The following is a 15,565-nucleotide window of genomic DNA, read 5'->3' on the forward strand; positions in this document are numbered from 1 at the left end:
GCTGCGAATGGGCGGGCGGTCCTAAGCACCACCCCCACCGACCCCACCCACCCGAGCGGTGCCACAAGATCAAGGCGATTCAGTTTTCCGCGGGCAGTGCAAATTTCGTGGGCTCATACATAGATAAAAGCTGCTCGTTGCCCGACAACGTAGAAATGGGAATCGGAATCGGCCCTCGAACCAGACATTGCTAACGCTATCTATCCCCGAGCAGCGGACGCCGACGCCGACGTCGTCCGGCGGAATGGTATTTAAGTGGCAAATGATTCGGTATGACAAATCAGAAGTGAAATAACTCAGCAACAGCGAGCAACAGGCTGCTAAGCGTGAGACAACCAAGAAATAGCACAAGGTAAGAGAAAAGGGAAACTCAATTCGGTAAAATATGTGGGACAAAGAGCTTGCCAAGAAATATAGCGGATTTATGCGCCGATCACGCACTGTCATCGTGGACTAACACCCGGTTCCGGTTTCGTTTTTAGAACTCCCCAATCCACCGAAGAAATGGCCACCGCATCAGCCCATCTGCCCATCCAGAAGCGCCAAGCCCACGAGCACAATGGCGAGCCCAGCTGCCGGGGTCTGGACGAGATGAACCGCATGTTCCGCAACTACTGGGACCCGACCGCCTACTGGGTGTGCGAGAAGCAGGGCACGCCCGCCCGTCTCCAGCGCTGTCCCAAGTCGCAGCTGTACTCCGAGGAACTGGGCCGCTGCGTCCACTACGCCGACTGGGCCTGGACGGACCCCAAGGAGCCGTCCAGCCGGGCCAAGCTCAGCCAATCGGTGTCCACCAACTAGTCCAATGCTAGCCCAATGGCTAGTCCTAATTTAATGCTACTCTAAGACAACCAAAACCTCATTACGCTTAGGTCTATGTTTACAAAATACCTTTATTTTTAATGAAAATAAGAAAAAATCAGTACAAAATCAAAAGTTGCTCGCATTCAACAATTTAGGGCCATTGTTTACTTTAAACTTAACTAGATGGAGGAGGGAAACGGAAGTGGCAATGGAATGTATAGAGTGATTAAGCGAAACCGAATTATATGCAAAATCTAAACATATAAAGCGCTGCCCTTCGAGGATCATCTGAGCTAGGCATCCCCGGCTAGTCAGTATTTAGCTACATTTCGTCTAAAATTAACCGGCCACTTTTAGCCTGAGTTTTTGGGAGCATGACAAATAAGAAAGTTCTGGATATTCCCCAAAAATAGTTGAGATGTTGGAGGGTAGAGATAATAAACAGAGTAGGTTTTGACTACGTGAAGAAGCTAATCTCGCGACTGGGAATATCCTCGATAAACTCAGGCGGTTCGCTGCCGTAGCTGCGATCTTAGAGCTCCACTTTGACGCCCTGCTTGTTGATGACCTTGAGCTTCTCCTTCTTGGGGGGCGTGGTGTCCGAGGGAATCTCCTCCTCGACGGGCGCGGGATTCTCAGGCACTTTGCGCTTGGGGGTCGGCTTGGCTGGCTTGGTAGTTGTCGTAGTTGCTGGCTTAGGAGTAGTCGTAGTGGCCGGCTTAGGAGTAGTCGTAGGTGGCTTAGTTGTCGGCGGCTTCGTGGTGGTTGGCTTAGGAGTGGTTGTGGTGGTTGTAGTAGTGGTGGTGGTCGTAGTGGTGGTTGGTTTCTTTGTAGTCGTCGTCGTCGTGGTAGGTTTCGGTGTGGTCGTTGTCGTAGTGGGCTTTGGCGTGGTTGTAGTGGGCGCCGCCTTGGGCTTGGGAGTGGTTGTGCTGGGTGGGACACCGATGGACGCCTCCAGGCCATCGCCTTCGACGCGAACATTACGCACCTTGAGCGTGGGCTGCTTGGCCTTGGGCGACTTCACGCGCGCCAGGTACTGATTGGTGGGCGAGCCCAGGAACAGGAAGTCCTGGAACTCCAGGACGTGCGAAACCGTGGAGGCCGACTTGTCAAAGCCGTGCAGGGAGCCCACAACGTTGCCGTTCCAGTCCACGCGCACCACCGTGGTGCGCTTGGGCGCCAGCACACCGATGCTCTCCATGTGACCCACGAAATGGACGAATCGCTGCGAGAACTTGTTCGGATAGACGCTGTTCAGGTAGCGGAAGGGCAGCTCGAACAGGGCCAGCACGCGGGCCAGGAACAGACGCACGCTGGGGAAGCGAGTGAACAGGGTGAAGCCATTGGGATGTTCGCTGTCGGAGCTCACGACCAGCGGCACCCAGATGCCCTCGGCGTCGGGCGTCAGGTTGTCTGGCAAGCCGGGCAGGCCATCAACGAACACCTCGCTCTGGCCGGCCTTCGCTCCCTTCAGGTGATACTTGGTCAGCCGCAGGGCTCCCGTCTCGGCAACCACGATGAAGTCCTCGTTGGGGCTGAGGGCCAGGCCGTTGGCAAAGACCAATTCGTCCAGCAGCACCTCGCTCACATTCTTCGTGCGGTCGTATTTGAAGAGACTGGAAGGGAGAAGAAAGCAGGGACCGTTAGGGTGGCCATTAGACCCGATCGAGAAACCGGTTTTCCCTCGTCTTACAGTCGAACCTCGGCTAGACTGCACAATTGGATATGTAGACAAGCTAATCTTACTGGGGAAGCTGTTAAATAAAATCTTCATTAAAGTTAATTGAGTGGTTACGTGCTGAGTTTTTGTAGATCAGCATAACAGAATACCTTCCATTTGACCTTTCGAGCCCTAACAGAAGTTCACACTTGTGAGGTTTTACTGTGACCCTATACCTAATCGCTACCAGACATTTATAGAGGTTACGCTAAATTCGCGATGAACTCACCGGCCCGACGGGTTAGCAAAGCTGGCAAAGACGAGGTCTTCGATGGTAAAGTCCGACGAGGAGTCCGTCCAGTAGATGTCGCCCTGTTTGCCGACCGTGAGGCCGTTGAAAATCTTGGCGGGACGGTTGATGGACTTGCCGGCGAGCTCCTGGGCGGGCGAGACCAGCAGGGTCTTCTTGTTGGTGCCCAGATCCACCTGCCAGAGGCCGTAGTAGGCGTCGGCGATGATGAGGTTGTTGCCCTGCGTATCGAAGGCCAGTCCCAGGGGACGACCGCAGCGGGACTCCTCATAGATGTCCTCTGAAAAGACGATTCAGATTATAGAAAGTACTCTCTTTACGGGACTCCAATACTCACCGCAGGGCTGGCCGAGCTTGGTGACATGGGTGACATGGTTGGCGGTTAGCTTGATGACCTCACCGCCATGGATGCCGGTGTAGATCTCGTTGTTGCGGGCTATCAGGCACTCGGGGCCGTAGACACGCCCCTCCAGCAGTCGCTCGGCGCCGTCCAGGTGATAGTTCTGCTCCAGGGCGCCCTTCAGGTCCTTGGGCGGGGTCACACTGCGGGGGCGGGGAGATATCTCCAAGGATTAGACCGCGTGAACTACATTCAATGGGAATGGGCACTACTCACACATATTCCTTGAAGGGAAAGGTGGTGCGCGGCGGCAGGCCGGGGATCAGGATGATGATGAGGAAGAAAATCATGAAGTTCATGATCCTCACGCGCAGCGCGTACAGCAGACCCATGGTTGATTCCTTCTGTGCCCGCCGATCACAAATTATAGCCCAAAAAGTTGCTTAATTTAAGCAATATCCCCAAAGAAAGCGACACGACGGCAAAGTTCAACCAGAAAAAAACGCAAAAGTCATCATCGGAGCCGGTATGTCAGAATTATCGATAGAACTATCGGTTAGGCTTGGAGTAATACCATCTCTAACACTCTGCACAAGGAAAAAGTTTGTATTTATTAATAATAGTTTAATAATTTATATATCCAAAGAGAGAAAAAGGAAAAAACAGAAAAAAAATATATTTGCGAAGAGATAACATTGCTTAATATCACCGTAAAAAAACAAATAAGATGGATACATTTAAGAATTAAGATTAGACAAATTTCCATAATAAATTTCTTTTGAAATCATTTTAAAATAAAAAAAATGTTCAGAAATTTCTTAGTGAACAAATCTTAATAATATTTCTTAAAACTATCGCCAACAGCTTTTAGTGTGACCAAAGTGCGGATTTTCGCGCTGCCCACGAACGGTCACTCCCGCCGCTGGTGTTTTTGTTTTGGGAATTCCACAACGTCGCAGTTGACAATGAGCGATAATAACAGCGCGTCGGGCACCAAGGAGGACGCATTTAGCATGGAGCACGACCAGGACCTAAGCAGCAAGCACTACTCGCGCTGCAGCAGTGCGGGCAGCACCCACACGCCCAACTCCTCGGCGCACAACTCAGGTGAGCGCTCGCTGGTCACGATCGTTCACGCTGACCAGGAGTGGGAGTTGGGGGCAGCTGATAAAGCACTGGCATTGAATTACTCGCTATCAGCAGCGCTTTTATTACATTGTGCTGTCTCTGCGACTGCGTCTCACGTTTCTAGCATTGTTTTGTTGTGTCCCCAGACGACGACGACGATAGCGGCGATGCGCGCCACTCGACGGCGGCCAACTCCACGCTGAGCTACAAGGAGCGGCGGCGGGAGGCGCACACACAGGCGGAGCAGAAGCGCAGGGACGCCATCAAGAAGGGTTACGACAGCCTGCAGGAGCTGGTGCCGCGCTGCCAGCCCAACGACTCCTCCGGCTACAAGCTCAGCAAGGCCCTGATCCTGCAGAAGTCCATCGAGTACATTGGCTACCTCAACCAGCAGAAGCTCAAGCAGGAGGACGAGGGCTCCGCGCTGCAGAAGGAGGTCACGGCCCTGCGGATCATCAAGAACGGCTACGAGAACATGCTGCAGCATCAGCAGGCGAACCCGGGTCCAGAGGAGGCACGTCTCACCGACGAGGCCAAGTTCCAAGTGGTTAGTTTGTGGACTTCTCAGGTTATTAGATCTCTTTGATCATTAAACCCCTCGCTTTTTAGTTCCAGGCCATCATGGAGGAAATGTTCGAGACATTCAAGCACATACCCATGGACAATTTCAAGCAGCTGACCACCGGCATCATACCCTGGCTGGAGGAGCACTGCAAGCCGCACATCCTGCGCAACATCCTCAGTCGCACCATGCAGCAAATGGCGCAGGAGGCCCTCGAGAAGCAGCAGCTGCAGGCCATGGAGCAGGAAACTGGCGAGGGCTTCAGCTGATCGAGCGGTTAGTCCACCCTCTCATTCGTTATTTTAGAAATCCCTGTTTGGTAGATACTTTCGTTTCGTTTACTGCGTACAAACATTAAATGCGTCATTTGAATAGTTGTAAAAGCGTTGACAAGGAAAGATTATCTTTTGGCTTAATGTTAGATTAGATAAAACTAGATTCGCTAATGCTAGCCGAGGGACTCGACCAGAGCCGCTTTATCCGCGCTACCCAGAAGCTTCAGCAGTTCCACAAGCACGTTCCGTGTGTACGGCTTGAAGCGACGCACTCGCTCCGCGACATCCAGCGATGTGAGGAGTTCGCCAAGGAACTCCTCCAAACGCCCAGCACTCCAGACATGTCGTGCTTCATGTTGAAGTTTCAGCACACCCGATATCAGGGAGTAGATCAGTCCCTCGTAGAAGTTCTCCTCCTCCAGATTTGCCGCCAACTTGGCGCTGGCCAGCAGCGCCGCCGGCAGATCGCAGCGGAACTCGTGCGACCGCACAAAACAGGTGGCCGCCAGTTGACGCACCTGATCGCACTTGTGCCGCATCAAGCGCCAGCTGAGTCGCCGAAAGCGGATTAGCAGGGGATTTGGCTCTCTGCCACCCGAGGTGCGCAAGTGCTCCACCTTGGAGAGGAATGCCAGAAAGAGTATAATGGAAGAGGTCACCTCCTGGCGGTCGCAGCACTCCAGCATGTGCTCGCAGGCCTTGGGCAGCAGGCATCCCAACTCATCGTAGTCTAGTTCACTGGGCTCCCAAGCGGGACGCGTTTCGAACTCGGTGGCCTGCCGCTGGCCCACCAGCTTGCCCAGACTGGCGCCGAACAGCTGGAGTGCCGCATTCGAGATGGTCCACTCGGGGTTGGTGATGTGCTTCATGGCCACCAGCAGAATCTCGTTGTAGTACTTGCTCATCGCCGGCCTCAGTTCCGTGTCGCGCACCAGGACGCACAGATAGTGCAGAACCAACGCCTCCAAGCGGTCGTGATTGCTATCCAGGGAAACACTCTCCTTGGTACCATCTTCATTTAGCCTCTGTAGGATCTGCTGCACAGCTCGATGAAGGAGCAGTCGCTGCCGTGGATTGTCGTTCTTCAGCACGTGCAGGAACATTATGGCGAAGCCGGCACCACGACGTGTGGTGCTCACCTGGCGGCTCTCCGTCAGCAGTTCCCGCTCCAGGCAATCGTGCAGCATTTGGAAACCCTCATCGCCGCTCTCCAAACTGCTGGTGATGGCGCGGGTAAGTCGGCCTATGCTAAGGCCAGCTGCCTCGATGGCTCCTTTGTGCCGGCAAAGCGTCAAAACGGACACATTGATGTCGAGGCAACGACGCAGTGCCTCGGAGTTTACTGTGTCGGCAGTGGTTTTCAGTAGGGAACACCCTATGCTGGTGGCCAGATCGCAACAGCCCTATGGAAGATTAACAAATTAATCAGTTTCTTTAATGCTAAGAATTGTCTTTACCCACCTTCAATGTCAGCCAGAAGCTCATGAGCAAGTACTTCCGACAGGCTTCCTCCTCCTCACCGGACTTGAAGGAGCTCTCGCTGACCAGCAGCTGGAGACTCTCGTCCATGTCCTGAAAACTGGCTGCAGCGGCTGCCTCCGCCTGTTGTCGGACATTGGCCAAGTTGAGAAACTTTAAAATGCCGCCAAGAATGCGTTCCAGCAGTGGCAACAGGTCCTCCAGTGGAGAGTCCACTGAAAGGCCAGCCTTGACCACCTCGTCCAGTCCGCGAAGATAGCCAAAGAGATGGCCTCCACTCTTGGCAGTTAGCAAGGGATCCTCGAAGAACGAATCCATTTTGTCCGCAAGCCGCTTAAGGCATTCATCAAATACCTTGCTTCCAGACTCCTTTTTTGTGACCGCCAATTGTGCGTAGAGTGAAACCAGCGAGCATTCATCCACATCAGCGGTTGAGCACAAGTCCACACAACGCTCCACGCACCTTGCAGTGTCCACATGTCCCATTTGGATCAGCAGGGAGACGGTCAGGTCCAAGGCATCATCGAAGCCTTGCGGGTTGTTTAGGGTTTCAAAGAGCTTTTGCGCCATCTCCTTCGGCCGAAAGACTCCATGCTCCAGGAGGAATGTTCCCATCTGTTGATTCTGCTGGGGACTACACATCTTGGCATTCTTGGCTACCTGTTCGGCGTACAGTGATCGGTTCAGGATCTCCAGCAGCTTCAGGGCAAAGATCTTCGGTTGGTAGACCTCGCTGTGGATGTCCCGCTCGATAAGGTTCTGCAGATGCGAGAAGAATCGCTTGATGTTCTGCGCCAAGGCATCGCCTCCTACACCGCTGTCTGCCTTGAGCACCTTATGGAAATGCTTGGCCGTGTGGTTGATAATCGTGGGCATCTTGCCCAGCATCGTGTTCCGAAACTCTGAGCTCTCCAGGCCGCGGTGTCGCTCTACAAAGCTGTGGAAGAACTCCAGGCAGTCCTCGACGGCGAAGTTTCCCAGGTTGTCGACCATAAATCGAAACACCAACAGCTGGGCCTCCGTCTCCATTTGGCTGCAATTGGTCAGCAGCTCTGTGCTGATCTTGAAGAAGTGCAGCTTGGAGGCAGCATATATCTCCTTGGCAAACATGCTGAAGATCAGGATCAGACGCAGCTGATCGCCCGGCGATCGCACTTCCTCGGAGGAGGCCAGGAACTCCACTATATGGGGATTGGCTTGCAGCAGCAAGAACAACTCGTCATGCTGCTGGATGCGGAGGAACCACTGCGAGTGAAAGTTCTGGATCTCCGCCACGGTGCCGTTGAGGAGCAGCTCCACACTGGCGGCGAGTAGAGCTGGAGAACGCTGATTGCTCAGGCTTTTCACTGGATACTGGCTGGCTGCCTGCAGTCCCTTGTAGCTCAAGCTGAGCCGCAGTCCATTGAAGAACTCCTCTTCGCTTTGATTGGTGGCCGCCAGGAGATCCGGCAGTGGATGCCAGTTGAGGGCTCCGCTTAGGAGGTAGTACTTGTTGCGATTTGTCCACGGCCAGAACTCCACAATCAGACGGAAGTAGGAGAAGGCCCTTTCCCGCTGCTTGCAGCAGTGGTTGTACAGCGTCAGAGTCTCCTCCCGGGAACCAGTTTGCGTCTGGCGCTGCAGGCAGTGGTAGAAGTGCTCCAGGCGCAGGGGCAGGAGCTGCAGCTGGGGGAACTTCTTCACCAACAGGTTGGTGGCCTTGAGCACGGCCATCAGACTGGGACTGTTCCGTCGCAGAGCCTCAACGATGGCAGTGGTGCACCTCTCCTCCAGCTGCTCTGCATCCAAACGCTTCCAGTGGTCGGTGAGCAGCACGGATTGCAGCATTAGGAAGGCAGTGGGCTGGTCGCAGGTCAAACGCTGGGGGAGATCTTCAAAGTGCGAGTCCGGCAGCTCGTACTTGTGCACTATGTGGTAGTACACCCGAAAACTGATGTTGAGGGCGGCTTGGTTGGCGCCGCCGCACGTGTCCATCAGCGCCGCCTCATCCTCCTCCGCCCGGATTCTCTGGGCCAGCTGAAGGGCGGCGTCCTCGGGAAGTACATCACCCAGGCTCTGGGAGGTAAGGAATTTGTTATGTCTGAGAAGCCAGGATCGCAAAACTTACCTGCAGATACGCCAGGCAGTCGCTGGGACCTATTTTCGGCCGTTTTTTGGGAGACTCCGACATGCCAGTGCTTCTCCCGAGAGCTCCACAACTTTGTTCCAAGTGTACGTAGGACAAGAGATACCACCTTTTTTTTCCACCAGGGTTGAATAATCGAAAGCGACGATTGCGCTATAATCGATAGGTATGTTATCGAAAACTTGAATTAGGCAACCGTTATTGATTAACATTCTCAAATAATTTAACTGAAAGTTTACAATTTTAAGGATTGTGAAAATGGTATTTTATTGTTATTATTACAGTTTAATATGGTTTAATCATAAAATGGAAACTGTCCTATTTAATCCAAAATGAAAAGTATATAAAATCGAAGCAAGATATAAAAGATTTAGTCTGCCAAAAAAACACTTCTTAAAAATGTATGTTTTACCATCAGTGACTTAATTTTTAATACTTATTTTTGGGTTCTAAATAACAAAAAAGCTTGCATATATGAATGCTCGTCGTGTTCTTATAAAATAAAATGTCATTAAGAGAAACCCTATTAAACTAAAAAGAATAGAAAACATGCCCCTCATGTTAAGAGTAAATTTCAAAGCAGCTGCTCTTTAATTTTTGCAATCGAGTAAGTTTTAAGACTTTGTGCCTTTTCAATTAATCAGAACTATTTATTCAAAGTTCGATATGATAAAGACATAGGGCTTGTGTTTGTGTTCTACACTGCTTTGCTTGTAACTTTTTGCTTGGCTGTTCATTCAATTATTCGCTACATACATGTATATGTATATAACACAGATAAATCGTTCGGATTTTCCCTTGGTCTCTTGCGTGATTTATGCGGATGCTAAAAAAGAATCTTTTTCGCGTTTTCCCAGCGCCTCTGCCGCTTATCCATTCTCATACATGCAGAAGAGCTGGAGTTTTTCCTGTTCTGGCTTCGAGTTCGAATAACTCGCTCTTTAGGTCCGCTCAATACTTGTAAATCTAGTTTCTGAGCATCTGCCGCCGAAAACTTTAAGGAAGCGAAGCTCTTAGTGGATGTCTATTTTTTAACAAGTATCCAGCAGGTCACCTATATACTCTAGTACATGGGTATTGTATTACCAAAAGGGGTAGTTTCGGTAGTTTCTCACCTGCCCCAAGGATTCCCCAAAACATCCCACAAATAAAGCAGAATTGTTGTTTACCACTGCGTATCGGTTTTACAGTAGACCCTCGACGACAAGAACCCTGAAATTTAATATCTTGCGAATTTGATATCCCAGTTTGTCACAGAAAAACATGTTTTTACAGTTAGGAGAGAACGTTTACGTTGGCTTTAACTACACTGCTTACCAAAAGTTAACTTACATTCGGTCTAAAAAATGCTCCTAAAATATCTATATTTTTGATTTTAAATTACTACCCATTAGAGAATAAAAACCTCGATAAAACACACTACTTCAGTAGTGGTTCGACTTACTGGTCTAAACCAATACTTTCCAATCGGATTCTACTCATGGGAAACGAACTTTTATCTTGAAACTTAAAGATAATCTTCCTCATTTCACTTCCATGGCGAGTGACAGTGAGCAGGCGAAAGACAGAACTTGAAAAATCATTATACTCGATTTCAACATGTGTATACTAGATTAAAACTGTAGCTTTTTGTGCTCCAGCGTGTGTGTGTGTGCGCGAACCCATAAATTGATATATTCCCCGAAATAACCCCGTTCTAAAAAAAAGAGCGAAATAAAAACGTAAATGGCAGCGAAAGAAGAAAAAGGCAAAATAAAAAATAATAGGCAACTGTCTCTCCGGCAATCTCTCGCAATCTCAAAAACAACTAGCGACCATAACCATTATTTGTACCTTCCGAATACGAATATGGGTATATATGTGGATGTGTGCATGTACATAAAGCCGAAGCGCACACGCACACACCCAACCAGGTGACCGCGTATATAGTTGGGTTTTCGTAGGCCCGTTCGTCGCTTTTTCGAGTTTTGAAATAGTATTGAAATCGTCGTTAACGGCGACGGTCTGCCTCAAATTGTGACGCTTGAAAACGGTTCATTCGGCTCTCTCGCTGCCGCTCTCCCTCACCGTCTCGCTGCTGCTGTCTCTCGCACCGCTCTCCCACTGGTAAGTGTATGCGAGTGTGTGTGCGTGTGTGTGTTTGCAAGGTGTTGCTTTGGAAATGAAATAGTTCAAGTCAAGTCGGGTTATTTAAACTTATTGGCTGGCATGTGCATTAAGATACTAGCACTGGCGGCTAACCGATAAGCCAGAAGTAAGAAGCGTCGTTTGTCAGGAAACACTATTCGGAAAAGTCGAAAGTTATGTGTTGTGTTCTTTTTCTTGAAAAATTCTCAACTGCACATAATAAGCGTAAATTCGTGAGTGTCTCTTTGGCCTGTGTGTGTGTGGGTGAGCCGAGCTCTCTGAGCGCAGAGAATGGGTTGGCTCTCTGTGAAATACACCCCCCTGCCCCCAGCAGAAATCCCCTACACATACCTCTATCAGCTTATTATCGTATCTTTTGCATTACAGTGCCCCGAGGCGCTTTAAATTAAGTTGGCAATTACACTTCCGCCGTGGAAAATAGTGGTTCGAGTGCAGCTCAAAAATGTATTAGTTAATTGAGCGCTGCCCATAGCCGAAATAAACCCCCTTTTCGAACACCCGTCACATGACATGACATGATATATCATTCTCGGAATCGCCTGTGTTCGAACCACCCCCGACCACTGTGCCAATCCCGAGACACTTGGCTGGAAAATTACTCAAATTTTGAGATTCAATTCTAGTTCCAACCCGCCGCTGCGGTACCCAAACACTACTATTTATCCCCCGCTTCCATTCAGTCTTCATTCCCTGCCCAACTGGATGCGTAATCGCCGCCCGAAATTCGTATTCCTACGCCGTATTCAGCGCTATCTTGTTTACTTGCATTCGGAAATCACTATCTCGAAAATGTTCTGTTATTGAGAGTGTTCCACTTGCCCCTGGCTGTGTGTGTGTCTGTGTGTGTGTGTGTGGTTGTGCGCGCGGAGAGTGTGTTTCTACGTTTTCTTTTTGCGGCCAGTATTCGTTTTGAAATAATCAAAATCGATAAAAAATATATACATTTCCTCGCTTTCGATTTGTAAGCTCTTTCCGTGCACAATTCGCCTACGCCAGCGGTGAGTGTGTGTCGGTGAGCTGCCACCTTTGACGGGGTTTCGGTTTTGGAATGTGCCAAACAGTTGGAAACACGTCAACTTCGCACAGGCCGGGCTGTACATGGTGGTGGATTCTGGAGACGAAGCCCGAAAACCGAATCCGAAAGATAACCGACTCCACGACTGCCACTTTTGACACAAAAAGTCCAAAACTGGATTTCTTCTCGTTGGCACACGGCCATCGCTTTCTTGCCAGCTGCCAAGTGACTATATCGGTTCGAGTATCCAAGGCGAGCGGAAGCTGATTTTCTGTTTGCAAAATCGAAATTCGTGTTTTGAAGTAACTAGCGAGTGACATTTGGGATGCCACATGTGGTGTGCTAGGTTATAAACAGTCAAGACTTCCCATGGCGAAACACCTGTTATTTCTTTTGTATAACCAGCCAGTCTTAATAGTGGGTTTTGAGTTTCGAAAAAATCCTAGCCTACTTTTGGAGGACAGATAAATATACTACAGTCCAAATTCCATATTCCAAGCATTATCTCTCATTGAAAAAGTTCAAGCTGTGGAATCTTTGAGTTTGAGTTGTGAAAGAGTTCGAGAGTATATTTATCTGTAAAAAGTTCTGTTTTTGAAATGCAGGCAGATATTGTTGTTCTGGACAGTTCTGAATAGAAGTTTCCGTCCTGTTTGTATAAGGTTTATCTGTTCTATATGGAATTATGGCTTCCCATCTATAAGTATAAAGTATTCTTCCTCGCGATAGTCCGAAATTTCAATGTCAAGTGTTGCAATGTCTGGAATCCGAACTAATTTCGAGCTTTTCCAAAACTGGTTTTGACTGCGGATGTCAGAGCCACTTTTGAATATTTTGTGAAGAATTTCCAGGATATCTTCAAAACTAATTTCGGAATTCATTCCGCCCTCTTTCGAACAGTTGCAGGGAAGAGTGAACCACCAACGCCGCATCCATGTTAATGCCACGCTATCTGGGCCTGAACGATAGCTCCTCGTCGTCTGGCAGCCACGGACCCGCTGGAGCACCCGGCAGCTCCTCCTCGCCGCCGACGACGGTGGCCGCCCACACGAAGATGCGGCTGCTGAGCAAAGTGGAGCACAACATGCGTCAGAGCCAAGGTCACATCCAGAGCCAGCCGAGCGGCCAGGACATCAACCACCTCCTGCACACGGCCTCCACGGGCAACGGCGTGGTGGGCGATGTCGACGGACTGCTGACGCCCATGCGCATTAAGGCGCACTTGTCGCCACCCTACTCCGCGGGCAGTTCCGGCAAGAGCGAGTCCCTCAGCTCGGGCTCTCGGCCGGAACGCAACCTGTGGAGCCGGGCCGAAATGCTGGAGATGCTGAGCATCATGCAGAATCTGAATGCCCTGGAGCAGCTAAACGACCGGAACATGAAGAGCGAGCACGTCTTCCGGCAGATCGAGGAGGTGATGCGCAGCAAGGGCTACGTGAAGAAGTCCAGCATCCAGATTTGGACCAAGTGGAAGTTCCTCAAGTCCACGTACAACACCACCACGCGCCATGGAACGGGGATACCCAAGGTGGTGCCGGAGGAGGTCTACCGCGTCCTCTGCCGCATGCTAAGCGACTCAAATAACAGCGGCAACAACAACGGCAGCCTCAGCGAGTGCGGCAACTCCATGGACAGCTCCAAGACAGGCGGCGAGGAGAACAAGGAGGACATCCTCGGAGTAGAGCATCCCATATTCGGTTTTCGACTCGGACCCATCAAGCCGGAGCCTATCGATACAGGTTAGTATTGACAAGGAGATCAAAACTATTATTTTTTAAAGTGCTTGTTATTACTGCTTTAAAAAAATTGATTAGAAAGTAAAAGAATGTCATAAGACTAACATTATTCATAAGAGCAAAAGTTCATTCTATTATGTATACAACTTGCTAATTTGACCTTTTTCAAACGGAAAACTAAACTAAAATCACTTAATACTATCTAAAAAATACTTAGACAGCTAAAAATAACCTTGTGAATCAAAAGAACCCAAGAGAAAACACATGTCTTTATAGATTTCTGCAGAAAAATAAAGTTCGTTTATTGAATTTTTATCTCGATTTCCTAGAACTGATAGCACTGTAAATTCCCAATACAAAGATTATTATTGAATGCCCGCTTCTTTCTGCCTTTCAGGCTATGAGACGCCCCAGAAGCCGGACATGGTGTCCGAGCCCGATCTGGAGGCCTTTGACTACGAGGCCGGGAGCTCCCAAGCCGACAACGCCGAGCAGGAGGACGTGCCTCACATGCCGTTCATAGTGTCCGTGAAGCACGAACCCGACATGGACCTGGGCATGGACACGACCAACACTCCGCCGCCCACGGCGCCAGCCTCTCCGTCGCCGCCTCCAGTGGCGCTGGATGAGACCGACGACGACAGCGTCTACTCATCCACGCCGGTCGCTCCTCCTCCCCTGCGCGTGGCCTCCTTTGCCAAGGACGAGCAGCGACGACCCACGCACGGCATCCTGCAGATCGATCGCCCACCCCCGACGCTCACCAAGATGGGCCAACAGCTGCCCAGTCCGGGCCAGATGAGTCGATCTGTGCCGCTCCAGAGCACCAGCAGCATCAACTTTGTGCATCCGCACAGCAAGCTGATGTTGCCGCGCAAACAAAATCCGAATGCCAGCCAACAGGGGCTGCGCCTGCCCAGGGACATCAGTGTCCAGCCGACGGGCATGCGCATGAAGACGGTGCCCATGCGGGACACGGGCTACTCCCTGCGGCCGGATCGCATGATCCCCGACATCGATCAGTCCGCGTCCAGTCCCCCGCAGACGCAGTCCACAGTGGCTGCTCTCCTGAGCCGAGGTCCGCCGCCCAAGTACCCGAATGCGGGGCAACAATCGGGCGCCTCCACCAGCAGACAGGCTCACATGATGTCCTCGCACCAGTTGACCCCGCTGCAGCACCAGCAGCTTCAGCCGCGGAAACGTCGCCTGGGCCAAAGTCCAGTCATGGGCATGCCTGTGCCGGTGAAGCTACAGCGCAGCTCCAATGTGTACGAGCCGAATCCGAAGGGCGTCCGACCTCAGTCTGGCACGGGTGAGGATAGCAAAAAGAAGAACAGTGAAGAGGAGACGAAGCAGCGCAAGAAGCGGCAGGAGGAGCTGTTCGCCCAAGAGCTTAGCCAATTGGCCAGTGCCATGCGCTCGGCCCAGAAGGAGATGCTGCAGGACTTCTTTGTGCAGCAGAAGGAGATCGCACGGCGGGAGCATGAGTTCCAGATGAAGCAGGACACGATGGTGATGCGGGCACTGCGCAAGCAAACGAATGCGTTGCTGAAAACGGCCAACGAACTGGTCACTGGAGCTTCAGAGGCAGCTAAAATGGAACCCGACGATAAGGACGGTGTCATACCCGAAACTCAGATGCAATTTGAGCCAGAAACCGAGCTGAAAGCTCCAGAAAGCGAAGAGGATGGAGGTGGGGAAGCTGATGATGATGTGGAGGAAACCATGGTAGATGATGAAGATGATGAGGATGATAACGATGAGGAGGAGGATGAAGACGAAGACGACGACGACGACGACGACGACGATGATGATGATGGGGGTGATGAAGAAAACGTGGGCAATGACAGCGACATGGAAATGTCCACTCTGGCCATGACCGAAGGCTCCAACCCCGTTGAAGTGATTGGCGAAGATTAGTAGTTGGCTTCTCACCAACGACCTACCACATCCCCAAGTATTACCCCAAAAAGACAAACACCA

General features: G+C 50.8%; 5 protein-coding genes across 9 annotated transcripts; 3 read left to right on the forward strand and 2 right to left on the reverse strand.

Annotated features, from left to right (window-relative positions):
* The first annotated feature begins 66 nt into the window (after nt 1-66).
* Nucleotides 67-936, forward strand: LOC108024775 (uncharacterized). 2 transcript variants are annotated; one of them, XM_044095568.2, is made up of 2 exons: nt 67-378; nt 483-936. In XM_044095568.2, exon 2 carries the CDS (start codon nt 505-507, stop codon nt 799-801), a length of 297 nt encoding a protein of 98 aa, XP_043951503.1. In that variant the 5' UTR covers nt 67-378; nt 483-504; the 3' UTR covers nt 802-936. The 2 variants fall into 2 exon arrangements, with proteins under 2 accessions (XP_043951503.1, XP_016950377.1); XM_017094888.3 differs by having other exon boundaries at nt 81-352.
* On the reverse strand, nt 876-3,630 carry LOC108024774 (adipocyte plasma membrane-associated protein Hemomucin). The gene is made up of 4 exons (XM_017094887.3): nt 3,391-3,630; nt 3,112-3,317; nt 2,754-3,054; nt 876-2,420 (listed from the first exon to the last, which is right to left on the reverse strand). Exons 1-4 carry the CDS (start codon nt 3,504-3,506, stop codon nt 1,337-1,339), a joined length of 1,707 nt encoding a protein of 568 aa, XP_016950376.1. The 5' UTR covers nt 3,507-3,630; the 3' UTR covers nt 876-1,336.
* A 401-nt stretch (nt 3,631-4,031) lies between these two features.
* On the forward strand, nt 4,032-5,187 carry LOC108024590 (max-like protein X). The gene is made up of 3 exons (XM_017094597.3): nt 4,032-4,221; nt 4,389-4,789; nt 4,852-5,187. Exons 1-3 carry the CDS (start codon nt 4,080-4,082, stop codon nt 5,071-5,073), a joined length of 765 nt encoding a protein of 254 aa, XP_016950086.1. The 5' UTR covers nt 4,032-4,079; the 3' UTR covers nt 5,074-5,187.
* Nucleotides 5,120-8,824, reverse strand: LOC108024588 (uncharacterized). Its single transcript, XM_017094596.3, has 3 exons — nt 8,666-8,824; nt 6,541-8,613; nt 5,120-6,482 (listed from the first exon to the last, which is right to left on the reverse strand). Exons 1-3 carry the CDS (start codon nt 8,726-8,728, stop codon nt 5,253-5,255), a joined length of 3,366 nt encoding a protein of 1,121 aa, XP_016950085.1. The 5' UTR covers nt 8,729-8,824; the 3' UTR covers nt 5,120-5,252.
* A 1,822-nt stretch (nt 8,825-10,646) lies between these two features.
* Nucleotides 10,647-15,552, forward strand: LOC108024592 (uncharacterized). 4 transcript variants are annotated; one of them, XM_044091142.2, is made up of 3 exons: nt 10,647-10,789; nt 12,747-13,585; nt 13,980-15,552. In XM_044091142.2, exons 2-3 carry the CDS (start codon nt 12,781-12,783, stop codon nt 15,500-15,502), a joined length of 2,328 nt encoding a protein of 775 aa, XP_043947077.1. In that variant the 5' UTR covers nt 10,647-10,789; nt 12,747-12,780; the 3' UTR covers nt 15,503-15,552. The 4 variants fall into 4 exon arrangements, with proteins under 4 accessions (XP_043947077.1, XP_043947078.1, XP_043947079.1 ...); XM_044091143.2 differs by lacking the exon at nt 10,647-10,789 and adding an exon at nt 10,817-10,937; XM_044091144.2 differs by lacking the exon at nt 10,647-10,789 and adding an exon at nt 11,691-11,829.
* Nucleotides 15,553-15,565: the final 13 nt, after the last annotated feature.

The sequence above is a fragment of the Drosophila biarmipes genome, chromosome 3R (assembly GCF_025231255.1).
Source record: "Drosophila biarmipes strain raj3 chromosome 3R, RU_DBia_V1.1, whole genome shotgun sequence".
NCBI classification, from domain to species: Eukaryota; Metazoa; Arthropoda; class Insecta; order Diptera; family Drosophilidae; genus Drosophila; species Drosophila biarmipes.

Excerpts from the sequence above, each read along its gene's own strand:
- LOC108024775 (XM_044095568.2), top strand. The coding sequence starts at position 505 with ATGGCCACCGCATCAGCCCATCTGCCCATCCAGAAGCGCCAAGCCCAC.
- LOC108024774 (XM_017094887.3), bottom strand. The coding sequence starts at position 3,506 with ATGGGTCTGCTGTACGCGCTGCGCGTGAGGATCATGAACTTCATGATT. Across the intron at positions 3,318-3,390 it reads TTTCCCTTCAAGGAATATGT|TGTGACCCCGCCCAAGGACC; the intron begins GTGAGTAGTGCC and ends CCGCCCCCGCAG. Across the intron at positions 2,421-2,753 it reads TTTGCTAACCCGTCGGGCCG|TCTCTTCAAATACGACCGCA; the intron begins GTGAGTTCATCG and ends TCTCCCTTCCAG.
- LOC108024590 (XM_017094597.3), top strand. The coding sequence starts at position 4,080 with ATGAGCGATAATAACAGCGCGTCGGGCACCAAGGAGGACGCATTTAGC. Across the intron at positions 4,222-4,388 it reads CTCCTCGGCGCACAACTCAG|ACGACGACGACGATAGCGGC; the intron begins GTGAGCGCTCGC and ends TTGTGTCCCCAG. Across the intron at positions 4,790-4,851 it reads ACGAGGCCAAGTTCCAAGTG|TTCCAGGCCATCATGGAGGA; the intron begins GTTAGTTTGTGG and ends CTCGCTTTTTAG.
- LOC108024588 (XM_017094596.3), bottom strand. The coding sequence starts at position 8,728 with ATGTCGGAGTCTCCCAAAAAACGGCCGAAAATAGGTCCCAGCGACTGC. Across the intron at positions 8,614-8,665 it reads ACTGCCTGGCGTATCTGCAG|AGCCTGGGTGATGTACTTCC; the intron begins GTAAGTTTTGCG and ends CTTACCTCCCAG. Across the intron at positions 6,483-6,540 it reads GCTTCTGGCTGACATTGAAG|GGCTGTTGCGATCTGGCCAC; the intron begins GTGGGTAAAGAC and ends AATCTTCCATAG.
- LOC108024592 (XM_044091142.2), top strand. The coding sequence starts at position 12,781 with ATGTTAATGCCACGCTATCTGGGCCTGAACGATAGCTCCTCGTCGTCT. Across the intron at positions 13,586-13,979 it reads GCCGGAGCCTATCGATACAG|GCTATGAGACGCCCCAGAAG; the intron begins GTTAGTATTGAC and ends TCTGCCTTTCAG.